This window comes from Brachyistius frenatus, unplaced genomic scaffold (genome assembly GCF_029030835.1).
Source record: "Brachyistius frenatus isolate BFR_SWC_R1_liver_20210118 unplaced genomic scaffold, ASM2903083v1 Contig_84, whole genome shotgun sequence".
NCBI classification, from domain to species: Eukaryota; Metazoa; Chordata; class Actinopteri; family Embiotocidae; genus Brachyistius; species Brachyistius frenatus.
Genome location: NW_027210683.1, coordinates 856,097 through 883,019, shown reverse-complemented (window position 1 = coordinate 883,019; position 26,923 = coordinate 856,097). Strand labels below are relative to the sequence as shown.

The following is a 26,923-nucleotide window of genomic DNA, read 5'->3' as shown; positions in this document are numbered from 1 at the left end:
TTTTTGTACTTTTAACAGTCATTTGTATTGGCTTTTAAAATATATATATATATATATATATTATTATTATTATTATTATTATTATTATTATTATTATTACACTAAATCTCAGTTTGTCACAGTTTAAATACCAACTTCACCTTTGACCTTTAGTATTTGCTGTAGTTGTGTGTAAAATCACCAACGTTGAAGGCTCTCTTAATTTGAATTTTACTTTAAACATTTATTGACTTATTATAACTCATAAAATGACACACAAAAAAGCCCAATTGTGAAAAAAATCTGAATTATACAACAATAATATTCAACTGTTTATTCAGTTCCAACAAAATATGTCAAAGAGAAATTAAATACGACCACTTCTTGACATATTTTAAACAAATTCATTATAGGTGACACACTTATGCTTGTTTTCAGGGTTTTTTCATATATTGTATTTGTACATCACATTTTAACAACAAGGTATTTCAAAGTTCTTCACATAAAGCATAAAATGCAGCAAGATTAAATGCAAAAAGCAATTAAAGGCAAAAGATAAATGGTAGGAAGTTAACATTCAACACAGCTAGCAGACTAAGTAGGTGAGGCCAACCAAGTCTGCTTATTTTACCTCATTTTTCACTGTATTTTTGCATGTAAAGTGACGTCAAACCGACTTTCCTGAGCTTTCCTGAATCTCCCATTTTCGTCATATAGTAGGATGATACCAGTTCGACAGGGCTGACGTCATCGGATCGAGTGTTCGGACCAATCGTAAGGCTGCGTTTTTACTTTTACATACATTTTGGCACCGTTTAATATGAACGTCTGACATCGTAATCCAAAAAGCATGACGTCTAAATGCATTAAAAAGACGTGTCTAAATGTGTAGTCGGTTCAGGCAGAGCTCCAGCTGGCCCAGAGCAGCAGCAGAGTGCCGGCGTACACGACCAGAACCAGCAGGTAGAGGCGGAACAGGCAGCGGTCGAGCTTGGAGCAGAGGGCCAGCCAATCGGCCTGCGCCGAAGACTCGCTGTCGTCCTGGGATAAAGCCGTGCGGAGGAACACCAGCTCCTGGAGGAGCCAGTCCAGTCCAGAGGGAGCGTCCTGGATCTCGTTCAGGGACAGCAGGTCTTCATCCAGAGAGGCTTCCAGCTCGTAATCTGGAATGAGATCAAGAAATTCTAGGTTTAAAATCCGAACAATGAATATAGATTCATGCAAATGAACGTGAGCATCAGTGAGGATGAGACAATTCCCCCGATACCTGTGACGCTTTGAGTTGAGTGTTTCATCCTATTTTTAGGGCTCAGATAAAACGTGCTTCCTTTTTTATCCGAGCGTCTCTCAGCCGTGACTCATGAAGTTATTTTTGTAATCAGAAAGCCAGAACGAGCTCTGAACGGCCTTTTGAGCCTCCAGCCTACCTCCGGACGAGTCGATGCGGTCGAGGGTTTTGGTGGAAGTCAAGGCGCTCGCCGTGAAGCCGTGAGTCGCCGAGCCGTACTTGTCCAGCAGGCAGGCCGACACCGACATCTGCCTGACCTCCTGCTCGCTGTGGTGCAGCAGCTTCACGACCAGGATAGACTTGGTCAGACTGAGCATCAGCAGGGCCATGGACACCGCAAAGAACACACCTGAACGGAGATGGGAGGGAAATCAGGGACGATCTCGACTCTGGATATTTACACAATCACTAAATCAGAGTCAGTAATCAGGTTAAAGCATCAGTGATAGTTGTCACGTTTCCAAACTTCCCTCCATGTTGTGCCACTCTGTTAGTGCTGCACTATTTAGACCTAAACTGACTTTCCTTATTATCTACTTTCTCATAATATTTGCAGTTTTTAAAGAGCATGAGGTGCAATCAAAAAGTTTAAAGTGTTCCCCGGTTGAACGCGGGACAGCAGGAAGCAACGACCTTGATGAGTGTCGTCTCTCCATCAACATCAGCGCCTCGTGACGTTAACGTGACCGCTGGGACGTGGACATTTGTGGTTTGGGGAACAGAAAGAAGTTGACAGACTAAATACAGCAGGGAGGGAAGGACCACGAGGGACAGGTGAAACTAATCAGTTTTCATAGTTTAATTGTAGGATGTTTTAGATTTTAAGAAGATTCTTTTGTTTCCCTAAAAGTTATTCAGGACACTCAGTAAAGCGGTTTCTTCTATCCCTTTCGTAGTTGCAGACATTTAAAACTCTGCACAGGTTACTGATGTCATTCTGCTGGATTCCTCGGGATTGTAGTTCTTGTTGCATTTTGGAATTTGTTATGTGAGACCAGTAGGTTATCTGGTTGCAAAAACAGAAAAAGTAAGTAAGTACAATGTCTAGAAGATATACTACAAAAAACAGTAGATATATCAAAAAATATTCCTTTAAAAATGGAGGGCTACAACAGGGAGAATGTAATAGAATAGAAACCGTGAACTATCTGACCGATGAGCGGCGTCCTGACAGCGGTAGCCGGCAGCTCGTCGGTCAGGTTCACCCTGAAGACGGTGTAGCCCAGCAGGATGCTGATCTTGAAGACGATGCGTGTGCCGCTGTTCAGAGGCAGGTAGAAACTGGTCACATCCACCAGCATAAGGAAGATGCTGGGGATGAGGAGGCCCACCACGTACAACAGGGGGCGCCGGCGGATCAACACCTGAACCAAAGATAAGGACAGTGAGAAAAGAATATCATCTCATCTTAACTGAGTTGGCAAAAATGGCATAAAAATATAGAATATTTTTCTAGATTTTTGTTGTTGTTATTTGTGCGGATTTTGAAGTAGTTGTCTGAGTTTTCTGTCTCCACCTATTTTTCCACTGATATTAGTAGAAGGTATTTGCTCTTTGCAGGCTATACTCTGTATTATTGTTTAGGTAGAGAAAAGCAAGACCGTTTTTATTTCAACACAAAAAAATGAATCTGCATCTTTTTCCAGCTGAAACACGTTTTGTATGACGTATATACTCTTTGCAACAGAACTCCCTTAATGTAATCATGTCCCAGTGAAACGCTCTATTACCAGAAAGCCTTCTCTCTCTGGGCTGAATAAACAGCAGCCCTCCGTGCTCTCCACCTGCATCGGGGCTATGGGGCCATTTTGCTCGCCTCTAACAAGAAGTCCATTGATCAGGCGGCTGCTGAGACAGTCTCATTATGGTTGCTCGCCCTCCTCTGTCTATCAGCTCTTCTCTCTATCTGTCTCTTTGCTTGCCAGGAAACGGCCTCGGCCTCATCGTTTTGGCTTCAGCGCATCGGCTCGATCCAGGAAGGTCACAGCCGATTGCTTCACGCTTCCCGTGGAGGGTTTACAGTTTAAAGCTCACCATCGACGAGCAATCACCGTCATCGCAGTCACTCGTTGCTCAGCTGTTGCCGTTAGATACCAGGATAGGTTCAGGGTAAAGATAACTTTCACTATGGTTTTCTGTTCCCGTTTTCCTCTCTTTAAATGTGATGAATGAGACAGTAAGGAACATACATTGAACTGGATTTGAGCGTAGTCGGTGTCGTCTTGGCGGATCTGCAGGTAGTGTGAAGGAATGGACAGCAGTTCCCATTCACCGTCGTTCATGAACTCCCTTTTATCGTTGGCTACGGCCTCCGCACTCCTCCACAGAGCCAGGTCTATTTCTTTCACTGTGGACGGAAAAGATAATACACAGCAAAAATGTCAGGGAACGGGAAGAACAACAGAACAAAGCAGTACATTTCTGTTTTCTCATTGCAAGTACAAGTACATTTTGTGAATTCAAATTTGGCACAAATGTTTTCTTGGACTCAAGGATGAACTTTTTAGATTTTGGAGGTAAAGGTCGATGGTCACTGTAAGATCACGTTTCCATGTTTCTTCTGAATGTAATATCTTGTAAATGCTTTGCGGGACCTCCTTCAAATTTGGCACAAATGTTCACTTGGACTTAAGGTTGGCCTGAATAGGTTTAGTTGATCGAAGGTCATTGAAAATGGATCCTAAATTAGGAATATTGTGTCAAGCACATTTTTTAAAGCTGTTCTGCACCACAGTGAAAACTATATGCTGTAAAATAGCCAAACTCTTTTTCTTTTTTTCCCAACACTCCATCTGAGGACAGAAACCGACCCGAGTGAAGCCAGCTGCGGAAGGTGAGGCTGCAGTTCTGCTTGTCAAACGGAAAGGCGTACATCTCCAGGCTGCAGGCCAGCACCACCTGTACGGGCCGGTAGTTCTTCACCGAGCCGGAGGAGTTGACGTAAACGTACGGGATCGGAGTGGACTTCCCCTCGTCCACACTGGGAACACATGAAAGAGAGAGGAAGGAAAGGCGAGACGACTAAAAACCTTTATGTCACCATGACCTCCGTATGTAACTGTGGTGGAAGTGTGGCGGTTCACGTGCCGTGACTGATTACCACAATTTAGTTCGGTGGAATTTACTTTTATTTAGATTTATTGATCACCATGGCGATGTTTCTACATCAAAGAGAAGGATAGCAATAATAAGGACAATTTCTTGTGTAATATTTATCTACAGTATGTTAAAGGACATGTATCCTGTGGATTGTCTACTATTCATCATGTACATTATTACACAACATTTTTACTTCATATTTTTCAGTCCATTTCAGTAGTGTCTACATTTTAAAATATATTTGACCCTCGGTTTCCAGGTATGTTGTTTTATTTCAATATAGACTGTCTTGAATTACAGTTAACACAGTGAATGCTTCTGTTATTTTCTGAGAGCATTTCAAGGTCCAGGCCCCGAGGTCAAGTTGTACAGTCATATATTCACATTTAGTTTGTGAAGGACAAGGACACACTCTGAAATGAGCAAACCTTGCCACAGAAAAAACCTTTTTCAATCTGTACTTTTGGTCTGATTTAATATTCATAGTATAACTACAGCATGCATCAGACCTTCATACTGACAGACAGTTGACTGCAGCACTTTACAAATATGTTTCAAAGTGACTGTTTCAGTAACGTCTTACAATTCACTGACGATAACATCGGGTATCCAGATGGCATCAGACGACAGCGAGATCTCGTTGATGCCATCAAACTCCTCCGGGTCCCAGACAAGGAACTCATCCCTCCAGATCTGAAAACGGCAGGTTTTCAGGTAAAATAACAGGATTCATACGCAAGAGAAAAAGCAGATATATTAAAAAGCAAAAGTACAACTTAACTGCCTGTGTTACCAATGATAAAGGAAATAATTCTGCATTCACAAGACTTGCAATATACCATGAAGAAGTTGTTAAACATAAAGAAAATGCAGAGGCGACGTACCTGTTTGTACCAAATACTTGTGGTTATGCTCTGAGTCTTTCCATCCTGGGAAAAGAAAAATGTCTTGAATGTGATGAAAGATACTCTTAACAATAGCCTACTTTTGCTTTATATTAAAGCTCCTGTAGTTACAATTTGAGTTTAATTAACCTTATATTACATAAATAAATATATTAAAATGAATAAAAAAAAATATGATGAACATTGACATTTTAAGGAAAAACTACAAATCCCAGCTTCTTTGCCAACTTTGTATTTGGCCAAGAAACGAACACTGACATTGAATAAAATGTCTCTTTACAAGAAATGAAATTTCTCTAACTAGTGGAAGAAAAACAGTTCATTTTAGCAGCAGTGTAAATAATCATTTAAAGCTGACCTACCACTGCGAGGACGGACTGTAGAATGAGGTCTATGTAAATAGTGGTGGTACTGGTCCAGTTGTGAACGGGTCGGACTCCGCAGTCGTATCTCCTCAGCAGGGTCCTGGTCAGCTGGTTCAGAGCGGATCTCTTCGGCTTCTCTGGCACACATTCAGCCAAATGGGCTGAAAGTTAAAGCTACATCACTAACGTGGGCAAATTGGGACGCCTTAAAAACAAACTAAAATTCTAAAAATTCCTAGAATAAAACCCTGCAGGTGATATCGAACGTGCAAATAAATTATTGCTGTTAAAGAAAATTCAACTGTTTGGACATTTCTTTCGACTAAAAAAAAAAAAGCATCTTACCTGAGAGCAACAGTATCAGCCAAATGAGAGACATCAAGACAAAACTTAACCTTCCAGTTTACAGGTGTCACGTCCAAATGTTTGTCGTGTTAATATAAGAAATATCCACAGATTCATCTCATAGGTTGAAGCTGTCCAGGGTGGAAGAGAGGAACAATGAACAGGGTACTGCAGACATTTTGGATGCACTGATATTGATTTTCCACTGTCCGTGTAAGGTGATACAGATAATCATGAAACACGCCGGACAGAACAAAAACTAAATCCCTGAAGGTTTGTTTAGTGCCACTTCAGAGGATTATGAACATTAATTTAAATTAACTGAGAGTCAGGCTTCAGTCAAAAGTGCAGATATCAAACCAGAAAATAACTTTGGTAAGTTAGTCACCTAAATTTTACTTTATTAAAAGTCTTAAAGTATCTGATATTTATTGTACTTAACTATCAAAAAGTGTTAAAGTTTTGAGGTTTATTAAAGTATACTCTTTAAGGTATTACATAAGGTATGTTTTGTATATTATAAAAAACTTTTACAGTTCATCACAGATTGTTATTACTTAAAAAAAAAAACTACTCTGAGAACCTAATGCCTTCTATATTTTAACTCAATTTTTTTTAAATGTTGTGTTGTGTTTAATCTTAATATTGGCATTTTTATTTTTAAATTACATTTTAACATAATTCTGTCACTTTCAGCTACATTTAACAAGTAAAGTTTGTTGTTATTATTATTATTTATTAATATTATAATTGCTAGAATATCAATGTAGCACGTCTGAGGCACAAAGTTTGGTTTATCCACACTGCGGGACACACTCTGCTCCACCCGGTGTGGAGGAGAGGCCGGTCCTCTCCTGCCCCACCCCCTCCCCCCACACCAGGTCCTGCTCACTTATATAAGGGAAGAAACCAATTCCCCGGATTCAGTTCAATTATCCTCCTCCAGGCACCGTTCCCTGAACTACTCCCTCCCTCCACCCCTCCCTCCACCCCTGCAGCTGAGCTAACCACGCCCCGCCACCGCAATCAACAAATCTCATTGAATCACATTAAAATCCAAGTTTTCATCAGAAAATCTGTAATAAAAGAGCAAAACATGGAGTGATGCTAAAATTATAACATCAAACAGCTTCTTAAACTGGAAAAATACAGAATAAAGTGGGAGTTTAAAAATATATATATATATATATATATATATATATATATATATATATATTTTAGTGTATAAGTACCTGAGGCTGAAGTCACAGTCTCTCCACATGCTGTAAAGTCATTGGGGTAGTAATGTTTTAAACAGTTTAAATCGGTCACAGACACTAGAAGTATTGAATTACACCAAGAAACGTCTCGTTATTCAGGTCGCGAGTGCGCGCGTGCTGTTTAATGTGAGCGACCCCCCCCCCCACCACCACCACCACACAGTGCACGCGTGCTGTTTAATGTGAGCGACCTCCCCCCCCCCCCCCCCCACCACCACAACACAGTGCACGCGTGCTGTTTAATGTGAGCGACCCCCCCCCCCCCCACCACCACCACCACCACCACACAGTGCACGCGTGCTGTTTAATGTGAGCGACCCCCCCCCCACCACCACCACCACCACCACACAGTGCACGCGCGTGTCCTGACAGGTGAGCGCGCGCAGCTGGCCGGTCGCACTCGGCGCTTGACAGATGGAGCTGGTTGGAGTCGGAGTCATCACTGAAAGCTTCTTTTTTTTGTGGGAAGAAATTCGGGTTTTTATCTGCAATGAGAGGTGAAAAGTCTGAAAATGGAGAAAAGTCTGAAAATGGAGAAAAGTCGTCGAACTCGGTGAGCGCGAAGGATGATGGAGCTGCTTTATTAACCCAAACAGCGTGTGGATGCCTGAGGCGCTCCCACGAACACTAACCCCTCTGTTGTGTGGACAGAATCCCGGAGGCCGAATGCGCATTTAAAAATCTGCCATTTTAAAGTTGGCTCTCACTTTGTTTCGGGTAAACCCGGGTTAAAAAAAAAATCTGAAGGCATTTTAAATTTTGTAAATAACACCTTTCAATTCGGCAGTCATAAGATACACTTAAATACATTTTTTTTTTAAATGCATTAAGTTATATCTAAAAACTAGCTTTTTAAATGACGTATATCCCAACGTTTCTTGTAGATATGATAAGCTGATACTGGGATAAAAAGTTGAGCATTTTAAGCATTATATTTAAAGCTGCTAGTCTCACAAGATATCAAATATGTGGATTATATTTAATCAAATAGGCTACTGATATAATATAGGGAAGATTTTATTTCTAAATCTCAGCAGTAAAAAGTTAACCACATTATTTTAGAGCATCTGGTTTAGTAGGTCATTAAATTGTTCAAACAGAAGGAGGAGCCCAAAGATTTTATGTTCTAAAGATAAGGATTTTATATATTGGCCTCGTAGAAAAGTCTGTTAAATCACATACGGGCATAAAAAACAAAATGTTTGCTTCTGTTTTCTGTTTTGGTATTGACATTGTGTGTGTGTGTGTGTGTGTGTGTGTGTGTGTGTGTGTGTGTGTGTGTGTGTGTGTGTGTGTGTGTGTGTGTGTGTGTGTGTGTGTGTGTGTGTGTGTGTGTGTGTGTGTTTGTGAAAGAGACCCCCAGTGGCCTGGTGGCCTGGTGAGTGGAATGATAAACAGAAACTTGTGCTATCCATGTCAGTAGCCTAAAATAGAGGCTAACCGAGGGGGTCTCAGATAGTCTCTGGACTCCATATAAGTCTGGTCAGCCTGCTCTTGGCTTCTTGTGTGTGTGTGTGTGTGTGTGTGTGTGTGTGTGTGTGTGTGTGTGTGTGTGTGTGTGTGTGTGTGTGTGTGTGTGTGTGTGTGTGTGTGTGTGTGTGTGTGTGTGTGTGTGTGTGTGTGTGTGTGTGTGTGTGAGAGAGAGACACACCATGATACGTCCACCTGCTGCCGGGATAGCAGGCTTTATATAGCGCCTCTCACTCAGCACACTCATGTTAGACTATATTCCTCTGAAGAACTTCATGAGGTCAAAACATATGATGACCATGTGAACATTTGTGTTTACCTGTCTAATTGTGGAAAATGGGATGTGAGCTGGCGAACAATCGGTTGCACCTCCGCTTCAGTAAATTCCTCGCATGATTGGGTTTAGCTTAAAGGAAACGTAGGCTGAAGAGTTGACAGAAAAAAGTGTTTGTTTAAACCTTAAATGTGATGCGTTACTGGAATAGTTTGACAGGAATACACTCTTTTGTAAATACCAAGCTAGACATTTAGCTTTTATGTGCTAAAGTAGTACAAAGATTGGAAATGGGTGAAACAGCAGGTAACACAGTCCACTAAATAACATGTTATGTCTTGTGTTAAAAGTATAACTATGACAATCAGGGTTTTTTTGTGTTTATTTGGCTTAGCTGCCATGAAAATACAGTGTTATAATGGGAGGTAAAACCACAGACTGTTTATAAAAGTGTTCGTAGCTTCAGGTCTGTAAAATGGTTCTGATCCAGAAGCGTCTTCAGCTGCAATACCAGCGAGTGCCACTAGAGGTCGGCTCCAAAAAGCCTCCGGCTCCATAGACTCCCATTCAACTTCTCTCATCAAATCCAAAGTGAATAAAATGTGTCCATCAGTTATCTCGGTGTTGTTAGCTAAAGTCACTCCTTCTTATTAGTTTTCTGGAGGTCCATCTGAAAATAATCCCTCATTCATTAGAAAAGAAGATTCAAGAAGACCTGTTTTTGGGGGGCGTGTCTGTTTGATTGACAGGCCTGTGGTGCAGTCAGGTTACAGCTATCGGTGGGCGGGACGTAGTATCGTCAGGTTTCCGATCAGATCGGTCAGATCCACCGCTGGCTCCTCCCCCAGCTCGTCCAAATATGGTCACTTCCTGCTCCAAACCGCTCCGAACTAGCAAAGATGGCAACAGATAAAATCATAAGAGTCGTTCGCAAACCAAAGGGTGACGTCACCGTTGTTTGCCACTTGGGTAAGACCCTGAGAATTTGCTAAAACTGTGCACGATATATCTGAAGTTTGACTATTGTTTTTCCGTCTGTTCAATCTTTTCTCTCAGCAGAGCGAAATGCTGATCAACCAGCTGAGGGAGATCACTGGCATCCAGGACCAACAGATCCTCTACAGAGCCCTGAATGTAAGACCAAGACATCATCATCAGTTTTAAGATTATCCACAGGATTTTTGTTGTTGTTGGTTCTTTTACAGCCAAACAAATGAACAATTACTGTAATTTCAGAACCTTAGAAACACCGTGAATCTCCTTTCTTTTTTAGCCTTGCTTGCTTTTCCTAGTTGTTAAATCAGCCTAAAAAACGTGGTCCTACTTTACTTTTATGTTAATTAGGCTAATTGTAGGAGTCTTTCATACACGTTTATTTTGTGTTTGTGGTGTATCCCATCGTCTTCTCTGTTTCAGTCCAGTCAGGGTGACGTCGGACATGCTGTTGGACTGCTGACAACCCAGCCTGCAGAGGTTCAGGACCCTGGAGAACCACATGAGTCAGGGACATCTGAAGAGGCCTGGGAGGGCCAGAAAGGTAAAAAACAAGCAAGTGCAATATTCAGACTACATGCAGTAAAGTTTCCAATAATTCCCACATTTCAAAAATACTCATAATAAACAATAAAACAGAACTACAAATTGAGGCAAGAATGAAGTAAGACCGTCAGTACAAATGACAGATTTTGTGTTAAATAAGTCAAATCAAGTCCGTTTTATTTATATAGAACATTTAAATACAACAAAAGTGCTGCACAACATCAAACTGACTTAAATACATCAGATAAACTTGACACAATCAAGCTATTGAAAACTAATTTAGATATAGAGCAAAATTAAAAGAATTTACAAACAATATTCAGCCAAAACAACACACGAGGATCTACATGAATGAATAACTAATACTAAAAAAAGACATAAAATTGGGGATAATCTGCAATTGCCAGTCACAATAGATATGTTTTCAGTGGAGAGTTGAACACTGATAATGAAGTTGACAACCTGATCTGAAGGGTGAGTCTGTACCAAAGTTTCAGAGGTGCAACAGCTGGTCTGGATCAAAGAACCACTACAAGCTGCTGGTCCAGAGACCTGAGCAAGCGACGTGGGGATTCAACTAGAATCTCTTTTGTCTGTTTCTTCAGGACTTCCTAAAGATGAACTGCAGACCGCCATCGAGCTCAGCCTCCAGGAGTCCCACAACGCCCAGGAAGAGGAGAGGGAATTCCACAGGTATGGGACAGCCTGCTTTTTAAACCGTGCTCCTTTTTTATTACTGCTGACTTTCTTGGAAAAATTTAGATTATTCTTCTTCTCTGGCTCACAAACCGCCTAGATACCACAATTATTATTATTATTATTAGCATTAAACAGCCAATACTCTGAGGGGAGGTCACTGCTGACAGCTGACAGTCCATGCTGAACAAAAACACACAGAACAGCAGTTGCCAGTCCAAAATTAAATAACTGGATTGAATATGAACGATGTTTTGGGACTGAAAGATTCTTCTTAAGCTGTTTCATATTGTCTGAATTTAAAATCAGCCTGACCTAACAGTCAATCGGAGGTTGAAGGAAGCCTGAAGCATTGAGTACATTTACTATTTGGCCATTCAAGCTGATGGCATTGTCACCATGTTGGTCCAGACTGAAGTATTGGACGGATTGTGATGTTTATGGTGCACCAAGGATCTTCAATGTTCACTGAGCAGAGAAAGCCCGACAAATAGACTCAAAAACCTTCAAAAAGCTGTTTCGATTTTGGAGGTCAAAGGTTAAGGTCACTGTGAGTTCAATATCTATATGGGTTTGAACAGATATGCATGTAAACTACAACTTGAGCAAAGTCTTTCAACCACTAGGCCTTAGTTCCAGTTAGTGGTGTAATTCTAGTTAGTGCTCGGTTTAACATGCTGATAATAAACATGATTATCGGCACCTGTTTGCACATCAGACATTTGCTTCTGTCCTGTGACTCATTTTGTGTTTTCCTGTGAGACCTTCAGGGGAATTTATTTTACAAGCTACAGAATAGAGTACACAGAACAGGGAATTTAACCTGCGTTTTAATAGAGTTGTCAGATCGATGCTTTCAAACAGGTAATTTGATGTTGTGCAGGGCTCTGGAGGCCAGCGCCGAGGAGAATGCAGCCAGGATGAAGAGGAAGAGATGTGAAGCCCAGAGCGATATGTGCAGCCCTGCAGACTGGATCCGGCACGACGACTGGCCCGTGGGCATCCGCAATGTAGGAAACACCTGCTGGTTCAGCGCCGTCATCCAGGTGAGAATGAGGAGCTGGGTTTTTTTTTATTGTTTTTTTGTAAAAACACATAATAAGCAACAAAGTAAAACACACACAAAAACAAAACAAGGGACAAGGCTGAAAACCAATATTGGATGGCCGTGAACTTTGGGACCGCAGGTGGGACTGTATTAAAAACAGAACCTGTGGAAATCACTGCATGGGCTCATGAACACTTTTTGGACGGCGCGTCCAAAAGGCTAAAGAGGAGAGGGACCATCCAGCTTGTTATCAGCGCTCAGTTTAAAAGCCAGCATCCATGATGGTATGAGGGTGCCTTTCAGAAGACTCACTTGATAACTCTTTTACTTGGATGGCTCAAATACATTTAGCTATTCTAAATTGTGTAAAAAATTAAGAGAAAAAAAATTTAGGACAAAAAATTAAGCCAACCAAAATTTTAATATATTTTGTTATTAAGGACATTTACCATCGAGAGCTCCATGTCACATGTCCGTGTACATTACATGTACTCTGTTAAGTGCTCCTTCCGAGTGTCCACCTGTTCGAACACTGTCTGGCTTCTGTTGCTTTAAAGACTTAAATAGCTCTCTCACTTAGCTGGACAAACATTTATAGAGACGGAGTTTCCCTTTAAAGATTTCTGACTTCAGCAAAATGTCTCTTTGGTTTTCTCCAATCTCTGCAATGTTGTGTTGAGTTCTTCCAATGTAAGATTAGTGCCATTTTTAGTTATCTGGTGCAATTAAGTTAAATATCAAAAGAAAAGAAAACAAACCTGCTAAATTAGAACTTACACTGCAAAAAAAGCTCGGCCAAAATACAAGAAAAAAAAACACAACTTTTAAAACAAGAAATTAACCTCATATTTGCAGAATCAAGATTTTTAATCTTGGTAAACAGAACAAATTTGCTGTGTGATGCTTGAAATGAGACGTTCTTGCTCTGACAAACTACTTAAAGTTGTACGTTTCTTGTATCGAGTAAAAAGTAAATCAAATAAAGACTAAAACGATCAAATGATCTGCCTGAAAAAGCACCAGATGATCCAATTCTTTTATAAACAGGACTGATCCAAAATCTAAATTTAAGATTATTTTACTTGGTTAGACCCACAGTTTTTGCAGTGTACAGGATTTCTCGGAGCTGCTAATTTTATTATAAATCCATTCCAGCTTGAAGTCAGCCAGGACTATCAGGTGGCCCGGCAGAAACCGGAGCCCTTTCGCTCAGATACACCGGCTGTGTGGATAATTAAATCGCGATTGATGTGAGGATGGAGCGAGCGGTGGACTTCCCAGTCTGAAATGGGCAGAGTGGAGGCAGTGATTGTTTTTGTCTCTATTGAACTCTTCATCAATTTAGATGTCAAATTCCTGCAGGACAGCGGTTATTATCTGGGAAATGAGGCAAATGAGGCTGTGTTGTTAGAATACAAATGGTGCTCAGATGATACCCTTTTGTTTGTTTTATTTTTATTTTTTTCAGTGTTACAGCTGAGACGATCATTGTAGACTCAACAGAACCCGACTCTTGATAAAGTAGTCTCCCCCTAAAATGTAATTATGCTATCAGATTGAAGCTGAGTGACCACATGATTCAGTTGTCAGCTCTTATTCCCTCTATTATCCTTTTGTGGTACAAATTATAGTAAAGCTAAGATAAGCCATAATTGAATTTCCTGCTCAAATGGAAATATATATACATCAAGATATTCATAAGTGCTCAGAAGCTCCACCGCACATAAGACTTACTGAGTGGCATTATTAATGCGTTTAGTTTATCATGAGTATCTTATAACAAAGTGTTGTGGTGTCCATTCCTGGCTGCTGATATAAAACTGATTGATATTTGATAACAATAAAAACAAAGAAAGTTACAGAGAGCATCAGCACAAGACATTCAAAATGTAAATAAGTTCCTCTCATAGGTTACATGAAGAAGGTCTAAAACCTGCAGACTAATCCTGTTGCGTATGAACATGTTTTTGTGACTACGTGTTGTTGCCATGGCGCCACAGCTCAGGTGGTTTGCAGCCAATGTTTCCCCTCAGACGCCTCAGAAGGTCCCAGTAGAACTCGGTGTTGACGGTCTGACTCTGGGGGACAAATTCACAGTTGCACAAAGAAAACCCAGCTGGTGACCCGACGCACCTTATTTGGTCTTAGACAGCGACGTTATGCCCCTCTCGAAACGTGAATGTCACTCAGAACACCTCGCCTGACTCGTCGCTTCATCGTCGTAGACTTTCTGAAGCATTATAATGAATAACCACTGTAATTATGACGTGCCATCTGGTAATCTCCCACATTCAACCTTCACCCGAGCGTTTTTATTTACGCTCCTTGTTGGGTCGTCTTGTTGCAGTCACTGTTCCACCTGCCTGTCTTCAGGAGACTTGTTCTCAACTACCATCTGACTGAGCGACTGCTGGAGAAGTGCAAGAGCCATTCAGTGAGTCAGTGTTTTGTTTCCACATTTTCGTTAACGTTGGTTAATGTTAGGAATTAGACATAAAATCTGTGTGATGGTATAAAGGCGATAAAAAAAAGTTTATGTTGACAGGACAAGAGGAACATAGCGTTCATGCAGGAGCTCCGCTGTCTGTTCGCCCTCATGGTGGGATCCACCCGCAGGTTTGTGGATCCTTCTGCTGCAGTGGAGTTACTGCGTGACGCCTTCAGGACCAATGAGGCCCAGCAGGTACAAAAGAAACACAACACACATACAGCGTTTGTTTTTTAACAGCACAACTTGGTTCGATGGCATCCCATTTGTTGATAAGGTTCCTATTCCTGTCCCAGATGGCAGCAGGACACTTCAGCAATCTGGTTTCCCTGAAATGTGTAGCCACTGTTAAAGAGATGCTTAGATTGTTTTTAAATGAAAGTTAGAACGCTCCAATATCCCTCTCTTTTAACCTTCTACCACCTTGTTTTGTGGAGATGAGTAAAGTTTTGTCTGTATTTTTGAAGGACATTGACATTGATATAAAAGTGCGCTTGGTTCCGGGCCTGAAAAATTAAGCCAATGCAGAAGTGCCTTAAACTGCAATACCACCGAGGGCCACTAGGCGCTGGATCCAAAATGGCTCTGGCTCCATAGACTCCCATTCAACTTCTCTCCTGAAATACAAAGTCAATCCATTTCTTTCCACGAGTTACCATGATGCCAAGAAAGTAGAGTATGTTTGTTGATACAGTAAATAACATTTTCAAGAGTTTCTTAAATTCTTTGACCACCTTTCATGTGGAAGCCTTCGGGTTGATTCCCTGATGGGCAGTGTTGACTTTTTTGTCCCTAATTTCTTAATCTGAGGATTAATGAAGTAAAGAGAAAGATATAACTCAAATGCGTCCATTTCAGGATGTCAGTGAGTTTTCCCACAAACTGCTCGACTGGCTCGAGGATGCGTTTCAGCTGGCTGCCAATGGAAAGTAAGTTATATGTTAATATCATCAACGCATTGTCAATGGCTGCTCTTTTTGCTAAAATAATTAAAAGATAATATCATGTTTTACTTTTAGTAACGCAGAGGACAAACAACGTAACCCCATGGTCCAACTTTTCTACGGTACCTTCGTGACAGAAAGAAGACACGAGGGTAGGAGTTCAGTGTTTTTGTCGTGGTTTCATTATTGATATGAATTTTTCTGTGATGTCACTCACCTGTGTGGGATTCTGATAGGTAAGACGTTATGTAACATTGAGCAGTTTGGCCAGTACCCGCTGCAAGTCAACGGCTTCAACAACCTGGACGAATGCCTCGAAGGGGCGATGGTTGAGAAAGAGATCGAGTCTCTACATTCAGATCACGGCGTCACGTCTGGCCGGGAGGTGAACAAAAATAAAAAATAACAGTTCTTAAAATATATTCAGTATGTTCAGCCAGTTTTGTAAATTATTATCATCTACTGATAAAGTTTTGAATATTTTCTCTTGGTTGCAGCGATGGTTCAAAAAGCTACCACCAGTCTTGACATTCGAACTTTCTAGATTTGAATTCAACACTCAGCTTGGGCGTCCTGAGAAGATACACAAGAAACTGGAGTTTCCTCAAATTATTTACATGGACAGGTGAGTTTTCTACAAATAAAAAGCATCATGGAATGTTCATTCAGTTTTGACATGTTGACAACTTTAAAGGAAACCTACAAGTCGCACCATATTTCACCAGGTTTGTCTTACGACCTTGTTCCTTCAGAAATGTTGAAGTGAAGACAAAAACAAGGCCGCTACATGTAAATATTTCAGCACACACCTTCAATGGGGATTGTCTGATATTTCTGTGTACAGATATCTTCACAGAAACATAGATCGGACCCATGAGCGGAGAGGAGAGGTGAAAAAACTCAAGGAACATCTTGCACTCCTCCAACAGAAGCTGGAGTGGTAAGTCACCTGGTCATTTTAAAATATCTTCATTTTATGAGGACAAATCTTGGTCTAATTACCTTTTGTCTTTATTAATTAGTTATAAAAACTATGGCTCAGGACCTACCAAGTATCCTCTGGCTGACATGCTGCAGTTCGTGTTGGAGTTTGCTACCACCAAGCCTACGAGTGTTTCCCCAGCTGAAGACTCGAGAATAGCCACATCGTCACCGACTCCTGCAAACCACCCGCTCAGCGAAGCCGTCTTCGACAGGTGTTTAAATTTTTTGACTTTACTCTTCAAAGTTTTGGCCATCCTTTCTATCGCCATGTCAAACCCTGGTGCTGTACCTTAATCCGTTTATGGTTTTCTCGCTCTCTTCAGCGAACCCGGAGAACCAGAGTCATCGGAAGATCCGGTTTCCAGCGTTTCCAGTTGCCAGCGGACCCCCATATACAAGCCCTTCACCCAGTGCAGACACCCCATTGACTGCCCGCCACACCCAGCCCCCCACAGCATCACCGAAGAAGAGCTGCACTTTGTTAAGACCTGCCTACAGCGGTGGAGGACCGAAGTAGAGAACGACATAAATGGTATGCCAATAAAAATATGCGTCTCTTGATCAACATCGGCTCCTGAGTTCCACACGATTTTGTGATCACTGGTACATCAACATTTGTGATTTCACCATGCTCCAGTTTCAGGTCTATGGTGAAATCACAAATGCTCACGTACCAGTGGAAACAAAAACGTGTTGTTGATGTTGATCAAGAGACATAATTGTGAATACTTCCTCATGAAGGTTATTGCTTCCTCCTGCTCCGTACACATCAGTGCTACTTACCGTTCACACACAAAGGGAACAATCTTGGACGTTTTTGATGGACCCTCGTAAGTGAGGCAGACCATAAAACAAAAAAGATGACATGGTTTTACATGTTACAAAAAACTGCTGCCAAAATGTTAAAAAGTTTGAGTTGGTGCATAATGAAGTTGCAGTGAGGCTCAGACTTACAAAAAGTGCATCTCATACCACACTCCCACTTTGGTGCAATAAAATGCCTGGTATATAAATATAAATGCAGATGACGATGTACGAAGCACTGCTTTCTCAAACTTTCCAACTATGTGGTCAATTCTATAAAATATATATGGTTATAATTGTAAAACTTCTTGTCTTTCTGTGTTTTTGTTTGTGTGTGCACCAGAGCTAAAGGCCAGCATTGACCGGCTCACTCAGACACTCGAGGCCATGTACTCAGACAACATGCTCTGCCAGGTGAGGCTAATTCACTCCGACAAACAGCAATTTATGTACATATTTTACATCTACAGCTGCAGACAGTGAATCAGATGAGATTAGATCCAATTTTACTGATCTCCATGGAGAAACAGAAAGCACCAGAATGGGAACAGATCAATTTGAGGTTACACTGCAGTTAATTGAGAACTTCCCACTGCACTCATATTATTTGGATATTGGATCCCAGTGTTGTCGGGTTTCGCAAGTCAGTGCAGCCTCTCGCTCGACTCTTCCTCAGGTACCTTACAGACTCCACGCTGTGCTCGTCCATGAAGGCCAGGCGTCCGCAGGTCATTACTGGGCTTACATCTACGACCACGCTAACCAGCGCTGGATGAAGTACAACGACGTTACCATCACAGAGTCGTCGTGGGAGGAGCTGGAACGAGACTCCTTCGGAGGAATGACCAACGCCAGCGCCTACTGCCTCATGTACATCGACGACAGGCTACCCAACCTTATCACAGGTACGATGACATCTGTCAACAGTGAGATTCAGCAAAATAGATGTTTGTCTTTACAGGTAAAAAAAAGAGGATTAAGGAGCACAAAATATGTTGTTTTTCCTTTGATTAGACTCAAACTCACCTGATTCATTAAAGGTATATAAAAGCAACAATGCACAATAATACATTATTATTATATTCGGCTGCACAATTAATCGTATGTAAATTGCTGTCTCCATTCATGACTCTAAATGATATCATTTCTGAATGCAATTTTATGTAAATTAAATTAGGAAATCTGCTGCATAAAAACAAATACTGCTCCTCTCCCTCAACCAATGGCAAAGCAGCATTACATCGCAAAGAAAGAGCTCAGAAAACTCTTCGTTCAGAGGTTGTGTTTAATAAAAGAAGATAAAAGTGTGAACTTAATGGTTTTCCTGTTCAGTATCAGATTCATGGAGCTGCTGCATTTAAAACAGGAGCGTTCCCGTCCAAAGCAGATGAGCCGGTGTCGTGCAGAGTCCTGCTGCCCGCCCGCTGAGAACTGCATGCAGCTCGCAGGCCAAACTGGAATGATTTAACAAAGTAGAAGTTTAAAAACAATGTTGTCTTCTCTGTCGGGTTCATCAGTGATGATAAACTGAGCTGATAGAACCATCTGATTCCTGTCAAACTTGGATTTAAAGTGTTATGTCGTGACTGAGTGATAAGGGCTGCATGAACTGATCGTAGCTGCAGCGCCTGTTATTTCAGCTCAGGTCATTTTAAAATGTGTGAAACTCGTGCTTTCAAGATGGGGTTTTACTTTGGAAATCTACTAACTGAAGAATCCCCCATATCCAAGCAGAAGACCAAGATGATGAGACGGGCCAGGTGCTCCAAGGCATGGACTCCCTGCCGGCCAACCTCAGACGCTACGTCCACGCAGATAACCGCTGGTTCCAGCAGGAGCTCAGTGAGTGGGAGGAGCAGTTCTGCCAGACCGCAACGCCACAGGAAGAGTCCACGACCTCCGCGGAGCCCCCAACTTCCTGTCGGGACGACACACAGCCCGTCGAGCCGGCGCCTCAGTCGGGACCCTCCACCGAAGAGCCGGACCAGGGAGCTGCTTCAGAGCCGCAACCAGACCCGGAGACAGAGAAGGATCCAGAGTCCAATCCCCAGGAGAAGGATGAAGGTCTGTAGTGGTCACTAGGAAAACAGGAAACTCGGAGAAGTTTTAATTAAGGCTGCATGAAAAGTGCTAAAAAAAAAAAAAATAATCCAACTAGATTTTAATCTGAATATAACATTATTTTACTGCGTTAGAGTGTTTTGTTTCATTTGTTGGCAAAGACAGCGGTAGTTTGTATTTAAAGGCCCCCAGAGTATGATTAGCCAATAAATATAGTTTAACCTTTATCAGGTGACCATGTTATGAGAAAGTTATATGACTCCCAGTAGAGGCGAAGCCAAAACATGACGTTGATTACTGTTGAGTTCATTTTAATCCCTCGTACAAGCACTTAAATAAAGAGTGTCACTTATCAATATTATTCTATATTTTATTACATTCTCGGAGAAATCTCCAGTCTCTCATTTTGGGTGTTTTGTGTGACAACAGCCTGTCAACACTTGTTGCTGAATCTCTGCAGAGCTTTCCTCATTAGACGTTTTGCTGTGATACTTCGTTCCCCCGTCACATCTTGCTTTTTTAAACCGGTGTTTGTCTTATTTTTACTTCCCTGCTGCAGGTCTCTGGGAGTCCCAACCTGAATTTCGTTGTATGGTTTACAAAGACAAATAAAGTGTGTAACGTCACAGCCTCTCTCTTTCTTTTTGACCCCAGAACAACCAGAGTTGTCACCTTCACCTCCACCACCAGAGAGCCCCGGCTGCCAGCCAGAGGACACCAGCAGCGCTGAAGTCACCGACACCCTGGAGCCCAGCCAGAGCTCCACCTCAGCTGAGCGGAAGCTGCAGAGTCAGGTGGGAAAATTAGTGACACCCCCACCCGCCCAAACACCCAAACACTCAAACACCCAAACACCCAACCAACCAACCAACCAACCATCCAACCATCCATTCCCCCCCTGCAGAATATGTGTCAGAAATTTGAGGCCATTAAAAAAATTAAAAATAAGCTTTGTACATCTGGGTCAAGGCTCTCATTTCACCACTTAGCAGCATAGCGATGGCAATTCAGGCTGAATGTCAGGCCGGATGGAGAGTCATGGACAGATAAAGTGTTGTATGATTTTCAGTTTTAGAAACACCAGTGCAACTCTGCAAAACCATCCTTTTGTTGGATGAACGTAGCCGTTCTGGATTTGATTCATTCAGGAACTGCTCGTTAATCCGGTCATTCCCAATATGCTCCTCAAATATTATAATATCTATAATATCTAAAGTGGTACCTGGATAATGTGTATTTCCTTTGTCAGACTCCCGTCCCCGATGCAGAGCTCAGTAACCAGACACCATCGGACCTCCACGTGGAGAAAGATGGCACGAAGGCGGCAGGCCTCGTCTCCGAAGCCGAAGGTGAGCCGGAGGCTCCCGGAGAGGCTCCTGCACATGAAGAGGAGCAGGGAGATGAAGAGCAGCGGCAGGAGGCCCCGGCTGGACAGAGACAAGCTGAGAACGAAGTCTCCGAGGTGGAGATCCCCAACGTGGGACGGATCATGGTGAGGGCTGACGCTGATGGATATAATGAAGAGGTAAGAAAGTGTCCTGGTGGGATGATTTCAGTAAAACCGCAGAGTTGCAATTTCAAATGTTCATTCATGGTATGGATGGGTGTATTTCTTGGTATTGCTTGGTTCCACCACAACAACACATTATATGTAGATCTTTTCTTTGTTTGAGTTCCTGTTTTTATGCCTCGGCATCAGCGATAGCCAAAGGAGGAGTTTTTTGGGGTTGGCCAGACGTCCCGATCCTGAATACAATATCTCAGGAAGGCCTTTAGGGAATTGCTTCAAAGCTGGCACAAATGTTCACTTGGACTAATTTGATTTCAGGGGTCAAAGGTCACTGTTACCTTACAAGACATGTTTGTGGCCATCACTCAATAATTCATACGCTAATTATGTTCTGCAAAAACTCTTTTCTGTCAATCATTCAACACCTGAGGAGCAGAAGGGAAGACTGTGAACATATTTCACATTTATGACAGATACTGAATTAGTAACATTAATCTTGGATGTCCAGCTTGAAGCTGATTGTTTAGATCTTCTGAGCAGACAAGTTGAACATGTGTGTTTAAACATCCACCTTTTACAATCTGTAGCTTCCTTGCTGCATCATCTGTACGTGTTTCAACAGCTATGAATGTAAACTTCTCCTTGAATGCTTAGCAAAGACAAACAACCCTGAGGCAGTAATTCTAGTTTAAGATGGTTTACAGTCGGTTACCTGTCGGCTATAATCACTCTTATTGTCTTGCTGTGTTGTTTCCTAGATGATGCTAACTCCAGCCATGCAGGGTGTCATTCTGGCCATAGCGAAGGCCCGACAAACGTTTGACAAGGAAGGACCCGAGGCCGGCCTCATCAAGGTACGGTCTCTGAGGGACACTGAAGGTCTCTGAGGGACACTGAAGGTCTCTGCGTCTCACATCAACACTAAATTTCACAAAACACAACTTTTCTATTCTTTTTGATCTATAAAGAAAAATGATAGCACACACAGTGACAGATGCACGTTTGTGGCAAGAATACCAGCAATCACAGATCGATGACTTTCAATTTATTGCGGGGAAAGAAAAAATGAGCACGTTTCAGCTATGAGCCATCATCAACTTAATTAAATCATGAGGAAATGACTGCCTGTATAGATTTGTGAGGAAAAGAAACCAATCAACAACTGCACAATAGAATCCACTAAAACGATATAACAACAATGACTGGTGTCTCAAAGCCAAAAGTTAATATAACTCTGAGCCCAAAATAGGAAACATACATCAGAAAATGAACATTGAGAGCAATATATTCCAGTTAAGTCCATCAGAAGAATATAGAAAAATAATAAATAACACTTTTAATCCAAAGTTTCGGTGCCATTTCCTGAGGTCGTTCTCTAGTTACAATTTTGAATAGTTATTTAGTTCCCACATATTTATTCAAATCCAGACATAAAGCACAATAACATCATTTTTTTAGTTAATCCCTGAAGGAAACTTCTTCATTTTCAGTTGAAGGTTTTGCTGCAGAAGCATCAGGACACTATTAAGGAGCCTCTTCAGGATTTCTTTTTAAATCACAGTATTTCAGATTTAAGAAGAGCATTCAATAATCTCCAGATTTGAAGGAACAACAAAGAAAATACTCAGACTTGTGTTCAGTCTTTGAGTCATTCTCAGCTCCGCCAGTCAGTGAAAGCCCGAATCTCATGAAATCTATCTTCATGTTTTTGGGAAACAACATCCTCACGTTTATTTGTGTTTTTTTCAGGCCTTCCACGAAGAATATTCGCGCCTGTTCGAGCTCTCCCAGGAGGAGGCCACGCCCCAGGAGGACGCTCGCCTGCATCACGCTCTCGTCTACTTCTTCCAGAACAAGGCGCCCAAGCGCGTCATCGAGAGGACGCTGCTGGAGCAGTTCACGGACCGCAACCTCAGCTTCGACGAGAGGTGCACGCAGACATCAGACGCATGATTGAGCCGTGGACGTGAAGTTTGCAAAAGTTTTAAAAGCAGAATAAAGGATGAGTTTTTGTCATAATGCAGAATGAAACTTTAAAAGAAAATGACCCACAAAACCAAAGAAAAGTTAAAACACGGCTGCACAGAAGGTTTTTTACTTTAATTGGAGCTGCAGTGGACCGTACAGCGTGCATGTGCTGCCATCCAGTGTCCGGACCACAGACCTGCAGCCTTGTGAGGATGTTCCTCCGTCACTCCTGTGAAACCTCACGCCTTGTTTTTGTACCTGCAGGGCGATCAGCATCCTGAGGGAAGCCCGAGCCAAGCTGCGCCTCATTAAGCCGGAAGATATGGACATGGAGGAATACCTGGTACCGGACTTCATGAACTTACTTTCAGGGAGACACTTTGTGTTTTTAAGGGGTTGATTTGTAAACTCTCTGCTGTCTTTGATTGGAATAACACCAATAATCAATACTTAGATGTGGAAATTAATGCAATTTCCAGACATATTTATCAGATCTGGATCTTCTGTTCTCTCTCTCTCAGCAGTGGCACGACGACTACAGGCTGTTCAGGACCGTGTTCGTCTACCTGCTCACCGGCCTCGAGCACTTCCAGCACGGGAAGTAGGTGTCCGGTGTGCAGAGAAACATCAACGTGGTTGTTTGTCGCTGAACTCAGTAAAATAATAATAATAATAATAATCCCAACCAACTGATTTCTCTGACACCACTTCAGTTTTAGAAAAGAAAAGTTCAACATGCAGAGAAAGAACAAGTCAAAGTCGTACTCTCGGACTCAGACAGCACAAGGAGACATGAAACAACAACACACATTTAAAGATGTTAAGCACAAGTTAAAATGCTTTTTAATAGGTTTTAAGGCTGTAAAATCAACATGTTTATGATCATATATATGCGTTTTTTTCATTTTTCATTTTCCCTCTGGAGCCGACAGATTTTACTGCACACTGTCGTTACCTGCAGGATCAAAGATATCAATACTTCAAAACTCAGCTGCACGTGTTTTAATAAAGTCCAGAAAGAGAGCTCACTCATTACACTGATTTTTAAGTCTCTGCATCAACTCCCGCTCCGATTCAGAATGTTTTCAAAAGAAAACTCAAAACTTAACTTTTTAGTTTAGTTTTTAATTTAATTTTATCCTTTTTATATAGTTGTTCATTTTTCTCCATTAATGATTTTTTTTGTTGTCATATTATATTATATTATATTTTGTATTTCTGCCAGTTGGTTTTACTTCTCGGTCTGTCCGTTCCATTTTATTGAACTTTTTATCGCTCCTCCGGCGTTTCCTCGTTACATATCGATGTGATAAAATCACATTAATAATAATAAACTTTATTTAGCACTTTTCATACATGAAATGCCGCTTAAAGTGCTCCACAGGAGAAGATAAAAACAAAGACATATAAAACAGGATAATGCAGTTAAGACAAGTTAGCAATAAAAAACAGACTTGGGATAAAAACATAAAAAACTTTTATATAGTAAAAAGAAGAAGAAAATAAAAACAGTTCCTCTTGTTTGTGTTGTTTCCTCCTTCAAATGTAGATTTTATTTCTTACACCTGGAGGTGGAAGGTGTGTGTTTGTGTGCGTCTTTCATTTATTTAATCATAGATTTGATTCCTCACTGTCCGTGTGCTGCAGGATGCGGGAGGCTCTGAACTACCTGGCTCACGCCTACGAGACCAACAACAACCTGCTGAAGAGCGGCGAGAAACGAGGCGTGGAAAAGTCTCTCATTGCAGTTTACCGGAGGAAATGTCTCACTGTGAGCAGAACAACTCTTCACACTCAGTCATGTTTCCGGTCCGGAGAACCGAGCTGCAACTAATCTCTGATCCTCCACCCGTCAGGCGCTGAACGAGAGCGCGTCGCGGCTGTTCTGCAGCGGCGAGGAGAGCAAGGTGGAGGAGGGCGTGGCCGCGATGGAGGACGCCGTCATCCCCTGCCTGCACCTGATGAGCCGCGACTCCGCCCTGTCCCGGGAGGACCGGGACGCCATGGAGAGCATCCGCAGCCACTGGTGCTGCTGCCTGGGTCAGGACATGGACGGTGAGGCTGCTGCCGCTCAGCTTCAGCGATCTGTGTTTTAGTTTTTTATTAAAACGTTGGGGTTCTTATTATATTTTATCATTAACGTTACGACCAAGAGATCAAGACAATACGAGTCTTGTGTTACTGGAGGTCGACCGATATGTTTTATCAAGGACACCGATAACTGATATTTGAAACTGATTAACATTCGCTGTCAAAGTAAAAAATCTTTGTGTTGAAATTTGGAAAAACAAATGCTAAAACAGAACTTAATTCAAATTTCTTTCCCGTTTCCAGACTCGCTGCAGGTGAAGCTCGGCGAGCTGCTGCCGCGGGTTCTGGACGGTTCTGCCGAGACGGTCGTGCTCAAAGATCCTCCTAAAGTCCACGTGAACCAGGCCCACGACCTGTGCAGCCGCCTGGCCGCCGTCATGGAATCCATTCACAAAACCTCCGTCGTCATCGTCAAGTAACGTCCCGAGCGAAACCCGCAGCGGCCTCCTTCAACGTTTCACCCGCAGAGCGACTCGGCTGCTGGATCGTTCGGTCGCCGACGGACCGTCGACATCACAAGTAGTTGTGTAGTCATGTTTGCACGTGCACGAAATTTCAAGTAAAATACTGACAGTCAAAAGGGTTTTAAAACAGGCGAAGCCCGAAAGGGTTCCACTCCACTGTCTTCTGGCAGCACTAATGCAGATGTTTATTGACCAAAAATCAGTCAACTTTTTAGTCGACACGTTTATGTCACGACAACCGTAAAGGTTTAAACGTCCTTTTATGTTCTGAACTCCAAACAACCCCAAACCCACATTTAAAGTCTGCCTGTCGCTCTGAAAGCTTCATACATGGACGTGTTTGAACTCTGGATACCGGACGTGTCGCTCAGCTCTGCAGGAAGAGACTCGGTAGGATGTGTTGCACGTGTTTCTTAGCACAAAGAGGCTTTTTTAACAGAGGGCTCATAAAACACTAGCTTTGTACCGCACAGTAACAAAATAAAAATGAAAATATGTTTTATATACTTTAGAGCTAGAAAGAAAAAATATCTGCAGCTCTATTATGCATTCGTGTCTCAGATCTCAGCACCTTCAGACTGAAAACGTGCATTCACTCTTTTTCTGAAGGGTTCTCCACAAACCATGTAAGTCGCTCGACAGGAAAAGACGAGCGGCAAACAGGAAGTCCTTTTATTTTCTTGTGTCCCAGATGCAAAACAACATCTTGGAAAGACTGTCACATTTCACAGTTTTTTCACTTGTATCCTATAAACATACTAAATAAATGTTTTAAATGCTGTCTGTATACTTGCTTTATTGCTGACTGTCGACTTGTGCAGGAGGTCGTGCAAGTTTCTAAACCAATCCGTAAATATCTGACCGGTAGTATGTTCACATATCTTCAAAAATAACGCTGATATTTAAGGTTTTTATCATCCGGCGTGAAAAAAAAAGAAGCCTAAAACTAAAATCGTCCTGCGTTCAACGGAGCTCAAAAACACACTAAAAACACAGAAGTGATCCGCGCCAGCTCCTGGTACAGAGCGGCTTGTTTTGAGCAACATCCCATACACATACATTACAGCTGAAAGTAGTCCCAGTAAATGCAAACGCAAATTTACAATAAAAATGACACTTTTAAGGAAAAAATTAAGGCTTTTTTTAAAAAAAAAAAATTTTTTTAAATAAGACATAAATAATGCAATAACAGGCAGGTTGGGGAGACCAGAACCTCTTTTATTCATTATTATTCCTTTCAGAGGATCTTTTAACTTGAACATAACAGATTTCAGTCGTTTTCTGAGTAAATCTAGTAACTCTACAACCATTTGCTGCTTTTTTTTTTTCCTCCTCGTGAACC

The 26,923-nt window shown here is 41.8% G+C and overlaps 2 protein-coding genes across 5 annotated transcripts; one reads left to right on the top strand and one right to left on the bottom strand.

Annotated features, from left to right (window-relative positions):
- Positions 1–876: 876 nt before the first annotated feature.
- On the bottom strand, positions 877–6,015 carry LOC138627333 (5-hydroxytryptamine receptor 3B-like). Its single transcript, XM_069709589.1, has 9 exons — positions 5,982–6,015; positions 5,634–5,773; positions 5,251–5,295; positions 4,950–5,059; positions 4,078–4,247; positions 3,457–3,614; positions 2,421–2,631; positions 1,407–1,616; positions 877–1,142 (listed from the first exon to the last, which is right to left on the bottom strand). The coding sequence occupies exons 1-9, from the start codon at positions 6,013–6,015 to the stop codon at positions 877–879; spliced, it is 1,344 nt and encodes a 447-aa protein (XP_069565690.1).
- Positions 6,016–7,626: 1,611 nt separating this feature from the next.
- Positions 7,627–26,361, top strand: usp28 (ubiquitin specific peptidase 28). 4 transcript variants are annotated; one of them, XM_069709730.1, is made up of 26 exons: positions 7,627–7,793; positions 10,044–10,118; positions 10,401–10,521; positions 11,129–11,216; positions 12,103–12,265; positions 14,615–14,701; positions 14,813–14,950; positions 15,614–15,684; positions 15,775–15,851; positions 15,936–16,084; positions 16,197–16,324; positions 16,544–16,639; positions 16,722–16,895; positions 17,007–17,215; positions 17,831–17,901; positions 18,164–18,392; positions 19,222–19,551; positions 20,203–20,342; positions 20,798–21,073; positions 21,817–21,912; positions 22,808–22,986; positions 23,291–23,369; positions 23,548–23,627; positions 24,674–24,797; positions 24,883–25,081; positions 25,361–26,361. In XM_069709730.1, exons 1-26 carry the CDS (start codon positions 7,731–7,733, stop codon positions 25,534–25,536), a joined length of 3,618 nt encoding a protein of 1,205 aa, XP_069565831.1. In that variant the 5' UTR covers positions 7,627–7,730; the 3' UTR covers positions 25,537–26,361. The 4 variants fall into 4 exon arrangements, with proteins under 4 accessions (XP_069565831.1, XP_069565830.1, XP_069565829.1 ...); XM_069709729.1 differs by having other exon boundaries at positions 19,219–19,551; XM_069709728.1 differs by having other exon boundaries at positions 10,041–10,118.
- The last annotated feature ends 562 nt before the right edge of the window (positions 26,362–26,923 follow it).

Bases quoted from the DNA above. Each gene is read 5' to 3' on its own strand.
- LOC138627333 (XM_069709589.1), bottom strand. From the start codon at position 6,015: ATGTCTCTCATTTGGCTGATACTGTTGCTCTCAG. The intron at 5,296-5,633 runs GTAGGTCAGCTT...TTCTTTTCCCAG, and splicing joins TACAGTCCGTCCTCGCAGTG to GATGGAAAGACTCAGAGCAT. The intron at 2,632-3,456 runs GTATGTTCCTTA...TCTTTGGTTCAG, and splicing joins ACGCTCAAATCCAGTTCAAT to GTGTTGATCCGCCGGCGCCC.
- usp28 (XM_069709727.1), top strand. From the start codon at position 7,731: ATGAGAGGTGAAAAGTCTGAAAATGGAGAAAAGTCTGAAAATGGAGAA. The intron at 22,987-23,290 runs GTGCACGCAGAC...TTGTACCTGCAG, and splicing joins AACCTCAGCTTCGACGAGAG to GGCGATCAGCATCCTGAGGG. The intron at 24,798-24,882 runs GTGAGCAGAACA...TCCACCCGTCAG, and splicing joins ACCGGAGGAAATGTCTCACT to GCGCTGAACGAGAGCGCGTC.